Here is a 14216-nt window from a genome sequence, read left to right on the forward strand (position 1 = left end):
TGCAAAGTCAAAGACCAAATTGTCGAGGATAAATTCCATCCGGACCAAGGGGTCCTCGGGCAGGCCAGGGAGGGCAGGTGTGCGACACAGGATGAGCTGGGAGGAGTTCACAGTGCAAGGCTCCTCAAACTGGTGGAGGAAGACAGAAGGGTGAAGTGAGGGGCTGCATGGAAGGGGGCCTGCACAAAGCTGTGAGCAGCCACTGCAGCCGCTGGGGGTGGGGGAGGTGGGAGAGGGGAGAGGGGAGAAGGGAGAGGGGAGAGGGAGGGCCGGACCTATGCAGATAGGGAGGCCCAAGGTGGCTTACATGCTGACCGCCACAGGAGGATCCCGGGGGACACACTGCCTCTGGGACCACATGGCGCCTCCGCCCCAGACCTTGAGCAGGCTGCAGAGGTCCTGAAGCCACAGTCACTCGGACTCTTGGCATCTGTACCACATCCAGATTCTCACCACGGACCCAGATCTCACGCCCTCCACTGAAACACAGCACATAAGCCACACAGTTTGCTCGAACCAGGATCAAAAGCACAGCCCAGTCCCAGCTAGCTCAGCCCCAGCCCCAAACCACATGAACCTTTCTCCCAAACAGCAGCACAGGATTTGCAGCCTCCCACACAAAGCCCTGAACTTCCCCCAGAAGTAGAGTTAAAAGACCTCCCTGTCACATGCCATGCAGCCGTGCCTTTGGCCCCACACCTGAGGAAGCTCTTGGTGGGGCCAGCGGAGGTGACATTAGGGTCTGCTGTATACTTGAATTGGCCATGCTGAAGCCTCCGCTCAGTGGCTCCAAACCACACAGTCACAGGAAGGGTGGCAGGCATGTGGTAGGGGCTGGTCTCACAGTGCAGCTGCTCCAGCTGTGGCTGCAGGAGCCTGTAGAGGGGAGATGGGAGTGGAAGAAGTAGGAGCACAAGATGGGGGACAAAGGACTTGCTCACACCTTATTCAATTTCCTTCCTTGCTGGCTTCAGTCTCTACCACAGCCTGGCTTCAGAAGGGTCGGACTACTTTCTTATGGGGCAGATATGGCCCTCCTCCCACCCCTGCTCTCCCCAGCACCCTGCCCCCTCCACCTTCTCCCTGAGGCCCGTGGACTTTTATAAGATAAGAAAGGGACAGGGATTTAGATCAGTGGTTCTGCTGCCTCTCTTACAAGCGCAAGGTCCCAGTTCAATCCCCGGTACCAAAAGAAGAGGAAGCAGCCCTCACAAGCGACAAGGCTGGTCTCCCACCACCACTCGAATGTCCTCCAGGCGCCCCGTCAGGAGCTTGGAACCACGCAGGGTAAGGCAGGTACCCCCAGCTCTAGGGCCTTGAACTGGGAAAATGGAATGCACCTTGGGGTCCTGTGGGAAGGGGGACAAAGAGAGACCAATAAATGTCAGGCCAGAAGCAGAAAGGCTGGGGGAGCCCAAGACAGATAAGACAGCCCTGGGTCGGACAGCCCTGTGAAGGTGACCCACTGGCAGCTGAGGGCAGCTCAGAGTGTGGGACTCAGGCACCTGGTAGACAAAGTTGAGCTCGGAGACGCCGCGTCCTCTTCCCAGCACTTCCACTACCACGGCACCAGTCACCTCCTCCCCACTGGCCCCAGTGATGCACACCAGACTGTGGGCACAAGGCAGGCAAGGGGCTGCAAGACGGCATGGAGAGGCCTCCAAGTGACCCAGCAGCCCCTCTCCTCCCCCATCAGATGATCCCTCCTCCCCACCCTCCGGGGCAGGTCAGGATGCTCTCTTGCTTTGGAAGGATCTCCTTCGGCGCATGGTAGGACCTGGCACCTGAAAACACGTCTGGTTCCCCAGAGGCCTCCAGCAGGGAGGAATTATCCCGCTGTTGTGGCATATATTCAAAAGGAGCCCTGTACAGGCTGACTGTGGGGTGGCCAAGCTAATGAGTGGGCCTGGCACCAAGTCCTCCACCACCACCACGGGCAGGACACCCACTTGCAAAGGGATAGAAACATGATTTCTTCTTGGATAAAAGTACCTAAAAGTCTCCAGTCAGATCTGGAGATAGATGTGAGCAATCTAAGAAAATGCTGGTTCTTAGCTAGAAAACAGGAGCCTGGGCAAATTAGTTCTAATGTTCAGCCTGTACTAGCTGGAGTCTGTGACACTGTGAAAGTCCCTGCAAACACTGGAAACACAGAACAAGTGATACGTGAACTACCCAGGGAAGACTCCAGCCAGGCTATATTTTAATTGCTTTACAAATTGTTTTATAAGTTTTATGGTTCTGGAATCATTAATAGTCACAGTGTCCTTAGGCTCTCAATCAGAACACGTTCTTAGGAAAGCTCCGTGTTCTTGCAAAGTGTTTGTTTGTTTAAAATACGGATTGTGATGCCAGGCACAGTGGTACACACCTAATAATCACAGCACTTAGGGAAGATCACAAGCTTAAGTCCTGCCTGGGCCATTTAGTGAGACCTTGTCTCAAAGTAAAGAAAAACAAAGGGTTAGGGATGTAATTCAGTGGCAGAGTGTCCCTGGATCCAATCCCCAGGACCAGAAAAAAAATTTTAATAAAATAAAATAGACTGTACAGCCTCCTGAATTGACATCCTCTGGAGGATGAAGTTACAGATCTGTTGTTGGCTTTCCAGTTCATCTGGCATTAAACCAGGTTTGGGCCCTGCCGCTTGGAGCCACCTCCTGAGTTCTGTGCATGCACCTTTGGGACCCTGCAACTACTAACCAGGCTACCACAACCCAGAATACCTCAGTAAACTGTGAGCCCTGGGACGGGAGCAGAGCTTCCGGGAGACTAGGCTCCCCTGGACAGAGGGGCCTGGCTCTCTGCAGGAGTACCACAGCACACGGCCTGACAGCCCCGCCAGGACATGCTTGGGAAAAGGGTCAGCTTGTGAGAAGGCCAGCCACTGAGTTCACTGCTACCACAACAATATCCACATTCACTCAAGAAAACCAGACAAGAACACCTAAGCGGAGCCAGGAGATGGCCCTGGGCAGCAACCTTGCCCTGGTCTGAAATGATCCCCAAGCAGCCCAGGCCAGAGACCTACAGGTGGGTGTTCCAGGGCCTCAATGGCACCCCCCACACTGAGGCACTAGGACCAGAAACAAGGAAAACAGGAAAGGGAAGGCAGATGAGCAGGGAATGGGAGGCCCCAAAAGGGAAAGCCATCCACGGAGCCCACCCACTTGGATTCAGCAGCTCACCTGCTGGAGACTTCATAATCCTGGGCATCCACAGCACAGGGCACTCCGGCCACCCTGACCATGTCCAGTACATCCTGAACATGCTGGCCCAGGTTGGAGCCCCTGATGGTAACTCGAGTGCCTCCATCTACAGGCCCAGTCAGTGGCTCCACCTGTTCCAGGAATAGGACTACTCACCTCTACCCACCTGTTGACCTCCTGCAGCTTAAAAAGGCAGCCCTAGCCTCCCCACTTTTGGTCCCCAGTATCCATGTCACAGCCACCCTCCCTCCAAAGACAGCAGTGAGAAAGGAACAAGCCAGCATTTTCACACACCGAGGAGATGAGGGGCGCAGGGCACTGGGTGGCTACTGCGTCAGACTTGCCACAGGCCTCCTTGGCCACACAACGTGGATGCTCTTCCTCACACCACACACAGCCATACTGAGGCATGGCGGAATGGCAGCGGCTGCAGTCCCCGTGTCCCACAGAACAGTCGTACAGCACCACTGAAGACAGCAGGGACACATGTGAGAGGCAGCCTGCAGCTTGCACGGCTGCACACCATGTGACCCCTCCGGGAATCTCACCATGCAGCCCAGCGGCACTGTCCACACGCAGGCGGCTGGCCCAACGCAGAAACAGCTCCACCTGGAGCTCAGGCTGTGGGGCCTCATAGCTGAGCTAGAGAAGTGGGAGTAGGGTCAGTCTGGGGCTGGGGGAGGCATCAGGCCTGGCAGAGATAGCTCAAGAAAGGACCAAAATGACTAGTTATGAGCACAGCACTGGAGGTCAGAGTTGGGGTGCAGGGATTCCATGGGGTAAGGGTGGGAGGTTAGAGACATAATTAGAATGGAGACTGGGATTCCAATTTAAGATATCAGACTGGGCTGCACGGTCAGAGTCTGCTCTCCAGGGTCAGAGTGGAGATGTGGACAATGTGGACAACTACAGTTAGCAGCCAGCCTGTGGCCCGAGTTCCCTTGTCCACCCAGGCTCCTGAGGTCTGTACCTGGTGCTGCTGGCACGTGACATGGCACCAGGTATTCGGAGGCAACTCACACTCAACCTGGGCCTTCACCACCACCTCACGGCCCTCCAGGTGCATCACACACTCACTGTCTCCTGGGCTGTCCTGGGGCCAGAAAACACCACCATTGGGGCAACTTCTGGAGTTGGGCCCAGGAGCTTCCCAGTTCTCCAGCAGTCCCTAGGCTGAGGGTGAGATGTGGGGCCATGTCCTCTGCCTGCTCCCCAGGGGTCACAGAGTCTGTCATCCTCCAAGGGGGCTGCAAGGACAGTTGTGTGCAGGGTACACGTACCTGCAGGAGGCGCAGATTCTGGCCACGCAAGCGGACCTCTCGTTCCACATTGACAGGCATGAGTGTAGAGCCCTGGACGCTCTCCACACAGGGGCAGGAGCTGGCCCTCCAACTCGCCTCTCCCTGCGGGCACCAAGAACAAGGCCGTCTGTGCAGCCCACCCTGCTGGCCTCAGCTTCTGCCTTGCTGGGCTCCAAGGACAAGGCCCTGCCCCATGCCCCTCCCCATGGCGAATCCCGAGGTGAGAAGGGCTTATGTCTCCCCCAGTCCCCTCCCAAGTCTTCTTTCCTGGGCTGGACCTCACCAGCTCCCAGAGCCCGGGGGTGTCGTACTGGTAGTCCAGGCTGGACAGGAGGATGAGGGGGGCAGGAGGGCCCTCGTGCTCTGCTGAGTCTCCATCACCTGAGAGGAGGGTGGAAGTGGAGAAGGCGGGCGCGTCACCCCCTGTCCACTCGTCTGCCTCGGGCAGCTCGCCGCCTTCTCTCATGAGCCAGTCCACAGCAGGCTTCGTGGAGCCAGCGGCCCCTGGGAAAGTAGTGGCAGGAGCAGTGCCAGGGGGCTGGTCCAGGGCCACCGTAGAGGGAAGGGCTTCAGGGTCAGGCTCTGCAGGGGGCATTGCTGCTGCTTCTGAGGGTGCCAGGCGGGAGGTCGAGAGGTCCTCAGGTATGGCCGCAGGTCCCAAGTCAGTGGGGGCAGGGACAGAGTTTCCAGGTCTGGTGGGGAGGCTGGGCAGGAGGGGCTTCTCGTGGAGAGGTAACTCTGTGGAGGTGGGGGAAGGTATAGGGCCAGATCCTGCCCATGGCATCCAGGGACTGAGCAGGGAAGGCCTGACCCCAGGTGACACATGTGAGGTTGGGGTTATGGAAGGAGCCCCAGGCTCCCCAGGAACGGTGTCAGAGGTAGGTGTGACCATGGTTTGGGGGACTGTGGGTGGGAGGGGGCTAGGTATGTCTCTTGTAGGAGGGGCTAGGGAGAAAAGCGGGCTCTAAAGGGGGAGACAGAAGAAGACAGGAAGGGCCACTCAGCAGGCAAACGCAGGAGCAGACAAAGGGTATGTTAAGAAGGAAGGAGACCAAGGAAAAGAGAAACAAAAACAACCCATTAATTCTCTAAAGGAGAAACACAGAGCACTGGCTCCAGGGGTGTCTGTGCTGAGGTGAGGCAAAGGCCACACCTCCTGCCTGTCAGCTATAAACGTCCTCTCCCAAAACAGGCAGGACAGATCTGCAGCTGCTCTTCCATGAGTCCACCCTACCCATGGCTCAGGCACTCAAACAGAGCCTCATGCAGGCAGACAGGCAGGCAGGCACACAGAGCCCCGGGCCATCAGACATCCTCACACTGGGGACCCAAGCCCCCATGTGCCCACCCCAGTGCCCACTCACCTGCTGGCTCACCACCATCGGCCCAGCATCGCACGTGGCCTTGTGTGTGCACAGGTGCTGCCAGACACACCAGTTACAGCCCCAGCGGCTGCTCACGCAGGCCTGGCACCTGTACAGAGCACAGCCATGGGGTGGGTGTCGCCACAGGGAACCCCAGAGCAGGGAACTGGGGAGGAACTCACGGTGCGGACGGGTGGAGCTCAGTGACTGCCACACAGTCATAGACGGAGAGGGAAGCTGTGACGACCACCACGGTGCCGAACCTGAGCTCCACACTCATGGACACGTGGTCTGCAAAATGTGAGAGAAGACGAAGACTATGGAGTGGCCAGGTACCAGAGATGCCACAAAGACCATGTAGAGCAGGGCTAGCACCCCGAACACTGGGAAGAACACAGGTTTGGGGAACACCGCCCACAGGGCACAAAATGGACACATTGCAGTGTTGGGGACAAGTGCTGATACTCCAAGAGTGCTCCAGGGGCCAGCACGCCTGTAATCCCAGCACTCGGGAGGCTGAGGCAAGAGGGTCGCTGCAAGTTTCAGGCCAGCCTGGGCTACACGGTGAGACCCTATCTCAAAAAAAAAAAAAAAAAAAAAAAAAAAAAAAAAAAAAAAAAACAATGAAAAAAAGCCACCAAATTAGGGCCCTCTGCCTAGATTTACATCTCACCCCAACCACAGCCCTTAGAGCCAGGTGGGAGCAGGTTGTGGCTCTCAGGTACAGGGCTGGCCCATTCTTTCACCCACCAGCTCCTCTCTGTAGCACCGGGACCTCACTAGGGTCTGGAGAAGGGCACATCACACCAGAACCGGTCAGCAAGGCAGGACTCTGATGTTCTCCAAAGTGGCAAGAATATGACTCCCCAGGCCACAGGGGTGGCAGGTCTGGCACCAACAGGAAAACCTATCAAAAGAGCCCAGGACACCAGGTCACAGACCTGGGCTCAAGTTTATGGGGAAACCAGCGTGGACAGCACCAGCAGGCCCCAGCCCACGAGCCTTCACAAACACTCTTGGCCTGCATTAATAACAAATAGAGAAACCGAGGCCCAAAGAAGAGCGACTATGCAAGGCCATGTAGAACTTCGCACACAAGACACAGAAATCCAAGTTTTCAACTTATCACCAGAAGCCCCCTCACTGGGGCCCGCCCACTCTAGTCATTCACCTCCTGCTTCTCCTCTCGGCTGATGTTGGCAGGGCTCATGGCTGCCACTCGCAGACAGCCTGGCTCAGGCTGGAAGCTCCACAGCCACTGCTCTGGGCGCTGGCCCCTGGAGCACTCAGAACGGCGACTGCATCTGATTGAGAATGACCAGCATCTATCTGAGACCCGCACAGGGCCATCAGGAACTCACAAGGCAGGATGACTACAATCCTAAGGCCCTGCACCAGGCCTGCAAGTGGGGGTTGATACTAGGCTCCTATTCTGCTCTGTCAAGGCAATGATGCCAGGACAGAAGATGGCAGGGGGACGGGGGCATCCAGAGGGCAGGGATTGTGGGTCAAGGGCCTAAAGTCAGGAATCCTGGATGACACGATTACACTGGAGCACTAAGGGCATGAGGCTGGGTAGGTGGAGCCAGGCAGGAGTCAGCAGGGCACCAACCTGCCAAGGAGAACGCACCACCCACAATATGGGTCCCGCTGAGCAAGGCAAGATGCACAGTCCAGATGCTGGGCACAGGAGGCCACAGGAACCTTCACAAGCTATGAAGCAGACAGGACCTGGGGCCAGCAATCCAAATACCAGGAACGCACCCATATCAGGGTCCCTGGCCACCCAGAGGCCCCTCCCACCAGTCATGTCCTGGCTTAGGCCAGGCACTCACTGTGGACTGAGTCATGACATACAGGTGCTCGAAGGTCCCATCAAAAGTGAGGTCTCTGCTCACCGCAGACCCCCACTGGATGCTCTGCGTGGAATATGAGCGGCCATCATTCCCTGAGCCCAGGTACACCTACGATCAGAGACCACAAGGTCTGGCACCAAGTCCATCACAGACCCAAGGCCGCCTCTACGGTAACAGAAGCAATTTAAAGACAAGAACTTTCTTCTGGGAAGTCACAGGTCATTGCAGCCAGCCTAGGTTGGGGGAGTGCACAGGTAAACACTACCTAGCCCTGGGAAGAGAGGCACAAGTCATCTCTCCCAGCCCAGGGCTGGGGGCCATGTCACATATCACAAATCCCAGGCCCAAGGATCACAGGAGATGCACTTCCTAGGCTGGGTCCCCAGCAGCCCATCTCCTCCAAATCCTGGGACAAGGCTTGATACTTCCTGTAGACTTACCCTGTGCAGCTGTCCTTGACTGTCTCCCAAGAAAGCAATGGTGTGCCCATCCTCCATGGTGACTGCCACAGCTGTTAGCTGAACCCCTGGCCACTCCAAAACTGGTGTGGCTTCCAATGGGACACGGCTAGCCATGGGGCTGGGCGTGTGGTCCGAGCCACAGGGAAAAGCATCCGGGGTATCCTGCAGGCAGCAAGTAGCAGCATCAGGAAGGCCCTGTGTGGAGAACCTCCCTGCTCCGAGCACCCTGGACCTCTCCCAGCCCTGTTTCTCTGCCAGCCCTCCCTGGCAACTCCGCCCCGGGCAGCACCTCACACAGCTGTGTCCTCAGCCCTCCCTTGGTGCACTTGTCCCCAGCTGCCTTTTGATCCCCGCCCCAGTGTGTGGTCCCACCTTTTCTTAGCCCTAGCCTGGAAGCACACCCCTGAGGTGCTGTTCTCTGCCTTCTCCTGGGCCACTTCCCAAGCCTCTCAGAGTTGGTCTGTTCTCCTCCCAGCACACTAGTCTGGGCCCTCTACACTTCTCACTGACCCACTTTCCCTATGAGTAGTGTCTTCCCCCAGTATTGGTCCTGAAGGTACAACCACACAAGCCCCAACCTCACCTTCCTCTCCTGCTCCAGAATCTAAATAGCACCATTCCAACATCTGCTCCTTGGCTAGTTCCTAGCTCACTTCTGCAAAACCACCTCTTCAGCACCCTGCATGCCCTTTGTGGGAAGGTACCCGTCTATGACCCAAGCCCAAAGAAGCCCTAATACCTGTGGACTTGAAAGTCCCTCACCCTACCACCAGCTTCCAGTCAGGCCCCTTGGGCAGCTAGCTACCTGGCCCCCACTACTTGGCCAGCAGTCTCACACAAGGTGAAGGCTGGGGCCGCACCAGAACTCACCACCGGCAGCTGGTCACAGGAGGAACTAACATGATATGCAATGTAGGCCACCTCAGTCTTGTCCTCAGCGAGACCCTTCCGGGTATAACAGGCATCTCGTGTGTGATTAGCAAGTCGGTCCACCTCATCCAGGGGGAAGGCACAGAGTGCAGAGGCTCTGGATGCCCCAGTAGCTGCAGAAGGTGGCTGGCCCACAGTAGGGGGTGCCGCTGAGGAGAAGGCTGCAAAGAGCACCTCCCCACCAGCCACCTCCCCAGATGTGGCCACTGCTGCAGCCTGGATCAGTCCGTAGCGGCCTCCCTGGCAGGCCAGAGGCAATTCCACATAGGAGTAGTAGTGCTGATCCCAAAGGCACACACGAGACACATAGGCGCGGAAGGCTCTAGATGGAGTCTTGAGGTCCCGCCGCAGGAAGAGGAAGTAGGCACTAGCCCCACGCACAAAGGCACTCACGAAGTGGTGACTGTACTCAGAGAGGTGGCCCACTGCCAGCTTAGCCGTCTCCTCATAGGAGAAGGCAGCTTGGGGGTCTGGAGGCCTCAGGGCCCGGGTTGTGATGGGTGGAATGCCACCCCCCACACCCCTGCTGGTGTATCCCCGCCCCACAAACAGGAGGGGCTCCCCGGCCAAGCCCTGGGCCACCAGCCCCACAGTACTGACTGCTGGGTCATTGGCAGCCACATACTGGGTGTCCCCAGGCCGCTCTGGCTGCAGCAGCAGTTGCCCAAGCTGCCCCAGGCGCCGCTGCTCACAGACGCCCTGGTGCACACTCCCGCACACCACCAGGGCCCCTGGGCTCACAAGGAGCAGCTGGTTGGGATTGTTGGTGAGCTGGGCCTGGGGGCACTCATCAGGCATCACGGGAGGTAAGCAATCTCTGCTGTCTAGAACAGGGCCTGTGGACACCATGCCTTCCAGGTGCAGTTCAGGGCTCAGCTGGAACAGGAAATTGGTGGCCCCCAGATAGAGGGTGCCTGAGGTGGGGTCCCTCGCCAGGTGTTGTAGATGTGTGCCATTGGGAGTGAAAGCAGCTGGTGGAGGAGGCTGGAGGGCAAGGACCAACCCAGCCCAGAGGACCTGGAGAAGAGCTGAGCCAAGGGCTGGCATGGTCACCTGGCAAGGAGAGAGGTAAAATGGAGCTCATATGGCCCCCAGAGCATTCTGAGGTCACTGGTAAAGGACCAGTCTGTGCCACTGTCAAGATGCCCCTCCTAACCTTGGGGTCAACAGGAGCTCCAGACCCAGATGGGCTCCTACTCCATCAGGGAAGAAAGAGCACTGTCCCTGCAAACTTCAACACCACCCCTTCCTGTAGGCCTATGTTCTCCAGAGACCTGCACCCTCCTCCCCCACTACCTAGCACCACAACACAGATCAGGAGCAGGGCCTGGAAGGGACAGAAATGCAAGGAAGGGGAAGGAAGGGAGAGGCCCCTCTGCCTGGATGGTGGTTTCCTGGCCAGAAGGAGGAGGGAAGATGAGGTCTCAGGAGCCACCAGGTGTCAGAAGATGTCTGAGGCAAGAACTGGGCAAGGGCCCTTTTAGGTCAGGAATCCAGAAGGATGACAACCACAGAAACACCAGGCCAGAGAAAAGCAGGAGATCTAGGCTGGGAAGAGTGGGGGCTGACAGGTTGCACCCTACCTTGGGGAGCCCTGAGCAGAAGGGAGGCACACTGCTCTCATTTGCCCAGGGGTAAGGTTAGACTCACCTGGCACGGCCAGCTAGATCAGGGGACAACAGCATGACCAGAGCAGGAGTCACCTAGCCAAGGGGAAAGCAGAGCGTGAAACTGGGGGCTGAACAAGAGGCATGACTCTCTACCACGGAACCAGCACAAAAGTACCCCTCCCCATTGCCTGGCCTGTCTGTACAGCCAGGCCTGGCCTGGCCCTCAGCCACCAAACACATTCCACAGAGGACGCCTCCTCAGAGCCCAAACGGGGAGGGGGAGGACAGCAGACAGAGCCAGGCACCCATGGGGCCTGGGAAAGGTCAGCTAGGAAGGAGCCTTATGGCCAGTAGGGGCCAGTCAGGCCCTCAGCACAGCCCTATCCCTCTAAAAGCTCTTTTTCTCAGTACCTGTGTTCTTATCATCTGCTCAAACTCTACCCTACCAAGGCACCCACATGCATTCCCTCCACAGAGACCAGGCGGTCCATCCTGGCTCAAACAAGCACCAGCACACTGGCAGATACACACACATACACCCCAAGATGCATGCATATACCCAGTATGCATGCATACACCGCACACAAAACTTTGCATATACACATATACACACATAGATACATACAGATATGTTCTGTACATACAGCACACACATGCACACACACACAGAAACACAAACATACCACACAGGCACCCATACTCCACATAAAGACATATCCATTCGGAAACAATCCCTTCATGCACAAACACCACATATCACACACACATAATATGCATGCAAATGTCATACCCACCGGAGACATACACATACAATCGTCCACATTCTGACATTTAGACACCAAATAGATGCATGCACACTTCCTAGTTCAAACACTAAGTCCTAGAGAGCTGTGGAAGGCAGTCCATCTTTTGAGTATTTCTCCTGAATATCAGAGTAGAGACAGGGATCAGATGTAGGGTAAGTGGAGGGTGTCCTGAGGAAATCATTATGCGGGGCTGTCCCCCAACCTCAAGTCCATTCCAAGGACCTGCCCAGACTTTGGGTGCTGCCCAGCTGAGGCTCTTGAGTTCCAGAACTAAGAAACCATGGCAAACCACATTCCCCAGGGCCCAATTGTCCCCCATCAGGAGCAGAAAAGTTGGTAAGGTGCTAGGACAAACCATGCATCCCAGACTGAAAAACACTTTCCTACTTGCGTGTGCCCAGGCCATGTTGCCCAGTCCCTCTCATCATCTAGCTGCTAGACTCTCTGCAGAATATCTTGTTTGCTTTCCTCTTCCCAGGTGCACTCATCCCAGCAGAGTGCTCCTGAGGCTGCCCAAGTGAGCAGGGATGAGCACAAGGCTCAAAGAAGGGTACAGCAGCCTGGCGGAGCAGGGACACTGTGAAGCAGGGGGCCATGGCCACAGCCTGGCTGGGCACCGCTCCCAAAATAGCTTGGGGGTTTCCATTTTTAGTGTGCAGAGAACAGGGCAGCTCTATGGGAGCGGGAACAAGGCTGCCTCTGTTTGTCACCCAAGGGGGTGGGAGGAAGGAGGTGTCGGGGAAAGTCTTGAACCCAGCCAGAAGCCCAGGACTGTGGCAAAGCCAGGCTGCGCAGGAGCCCTCCACCTTGTTTCCAAAGGCTAGAGAGAGTTTCTTCCTCTGGGAACACAGAGTCCACCTGAGGATAGGCAGAGGCCACCTCCTTCACTGGGCTACTGCCCACTTTTCCTGCCCCCTCATTCCAAGGATGTGCCTTGGGCATAGGGTCCCATAGTTAGACCAACATTCAGTGTTTAATTTGCTTGCAAATATTTGCTCAGAGCCTACTGCATGCCAAGGTTCTCCAGCCCTCAAGGGGCAGCAACAAAGCCACTCCCTGAATGTGAAATCACAGCTGGGTCAAGGAACCCACGGGAAGAAATGTTGGAACCAGAAGAGCTCCTGGCCAGGACACATGGGAAGTCAGAGGCTGATCCACTCTGGAAAATTATGCCAGGCTTCTTCAATTGCAGTCCTTCTGTGAAGCAGGACCCAGCACTCCTTCCTTTTTCCCTATATACCATGGGCAGGAGGAGTCCATAGGACAGTAACGTTTTCTCCTCTGTGCTGGACACATGTACTTCATTTAACCTCTGCCATCTCACAGAGCAGCCCCTAGTCATTCAACACACACAAAAAAAACCTCTCTGAATTTTCTTTGAGTAGAAATGATGTGCCTCCCTCCTCCTGAGGCTTTGGGGTCTACCAGGCCTGAGGAATAAAGGTCAAGCCCTCTGGTCCACATCCTCCCACATGCATGCTTTTCGTTCCTGCCTGAAGGAAGGCTGCTCCACTCCTCCCTGCCATCACAAGCAAAGGCTGTTCCCATTGCCTGGAATGCCCACTCCCTCTCTATCCTACTCCTCTCTATTCCCACACCCAGCCATCATCTCCCTGGGAGTCTTCCCAACCCTCCCTTGCTCTAGAGCAGGTCACCTGTGTGGTGGATGGAATGGACACTCCTAGCCAGACTGGAACATACTGCCCTGCCAGTAGAGTGTGTGCTGGTATTTGAGACACCACCCAAGACCATTTCTCCCCCTTTTCCATCCTCCCAGCCTGGACTCAAAGCTCTTTACAGGCAGGGAGTATGGCTCTTGATTCAGAGGCCCAGCAGCTGCCATAGACATCAGCATGGACCAGGTACTCCCCACATGGTGAACAGGCCCCCATTTCACTTCCAAGGAAACCTGGCTGGTGGAGGAGATAGGGGCCTTACACAAACCTGGCCACTTGGCCTCTCAAAGAAAAAGGCATTACCTGCACTTTTATTAACAACCAGGCTAGAGCAGACAGAAAGAGCTGATTGGGAGACAAGCCTCACATCCCCAACTTGCACAGCCAGGACCTCCTGCCTTCTCCCCACCTCTCAGGCCCTGCCCAGGCTCACAGCCAAAGCCCAACTCTAACTTTACCCTTGCCCAGGCCTGCCGGGTGGGCCTGTACTGGGCCAATCTGTCTCTGAGCCTCTTCAGCATTGCCCAGAACTGCTCGATTTCTGTCTACAGAAAGCAAGCACCAACAGACCCTCCTGAAGCTGTCCTTGCCAACCGAAGAGTCTCACAAACTCGCCTTTCCACACCTGCACCTGGTCTGGAAGCCAGTGGGAAACTGGCCTCCCTTCCACCCTCCTGCCCCACTCCCAAGGCTCGCGGCTGGGGCGGGTTACTCATTGACAGTGCCGGGTGCACAGTGCCCACCCTGCTGTCTGCGCGCTGAGTGGGGTGAAGGGAGCCCCAGTTTCCCAGGCATCCGCGACGACCCGAGGTGCTCAGCAGTCGCCAGCCAAATGGTCTGTGTGTGGAGAAGGGACCCCTCCGGGGGCCAGGAGGCTCGTGGTGTGGTCTACTCTGCCTTTATAGGTCCCGCCGAGTGCAGCCTGCAAGAGCTGTGGCTCTGGAGAGGCAGACTCGATCTCGCCACGCGGACCTTCCCAGGCGCCCGGCCTGCCGGCGCCGGG

The 14216-nt window shown here is 56.7% G+C and overlaps 1 protein-coding gene across 1 annotated transcript in view; it reads right to left on the bottom strand.

Moving 5' to 3' along the window:
- Plxnb1 (plexin B1) overlaps positions 1–14216 on the bottom strand; it is a 27482-nt gene that overhangs the window by 11942 nt on the left and 1324 nt on the right. The window contains exons 3-21 of the mRNA XM_033759776.1: positions 10772–10824; positions 9062–10174; positions 8171–8353; positions 7710–7838; positions 7487–7587; positions 7046–7178; positions 6625–6781; positions 6057–6165; positions 5875–5983; positions 4794–5474; positions 4490–4612; positions 4180–4302; positions 3758–3851; positions 3504–3676; positions 3189–3340; positions 1506–1611; positions 1213–1349; positions 700–876; positions 308–479 (exon numbers count right to left, since the gene is read on the bottom strand). Coding sequence (XP_033615667.1) covers positions 308–479; positions 700–876; positions 1213–1349; positions 1506–1611; positions 3189–3340; positions 3504–3676; positions 3758–3851; positions 4180–4302; positions 4490–4612; positions 4794–5474; positions 5875–5983; positions 6057–6165; positions 6625–6781; positions 7046–7178; positions 7487–7587; positions 7710–7838; positions 8171–8353; positions 9062–10168 — 3966 coding nt within the window. The 5' untranslated portion in view covers positions 10169–10174; positions 10772–10824. The remainder of the gene's footprint in view (positions 1–307; positions 480–699; positions 877–1212; positions 1350–1505; positions 1612–3188; positions 3341–3503; positions 3677–3757; positions 3852–4179; positions 4303–4489; positions 4613–4793; positions 5475–5874; positions 5984–6056; positions 6166–6624; positions 6782–7045; positions 7179–7486; positions 7588–7709; positions 7839–8170; positions 8354–9061; positions 10175–10771; positions 10825–14216) is intronic.

This window comes from Fukomys damarensis, unplaced genomic scaffold (genome assembly GCF_012274545.1).
Source record: "Fukomys damarensis isolate Sample0158 unplaced genomic scaffold, DMR_v1.0_HiC HiC_scaffold_37, whole genome shotgun sequence".
NCBI lineage: Eukaryota > Metazoa > Chordata > Mammalia > Rodentia > Bathyergidae > Fukomys > Fukomys damarensis.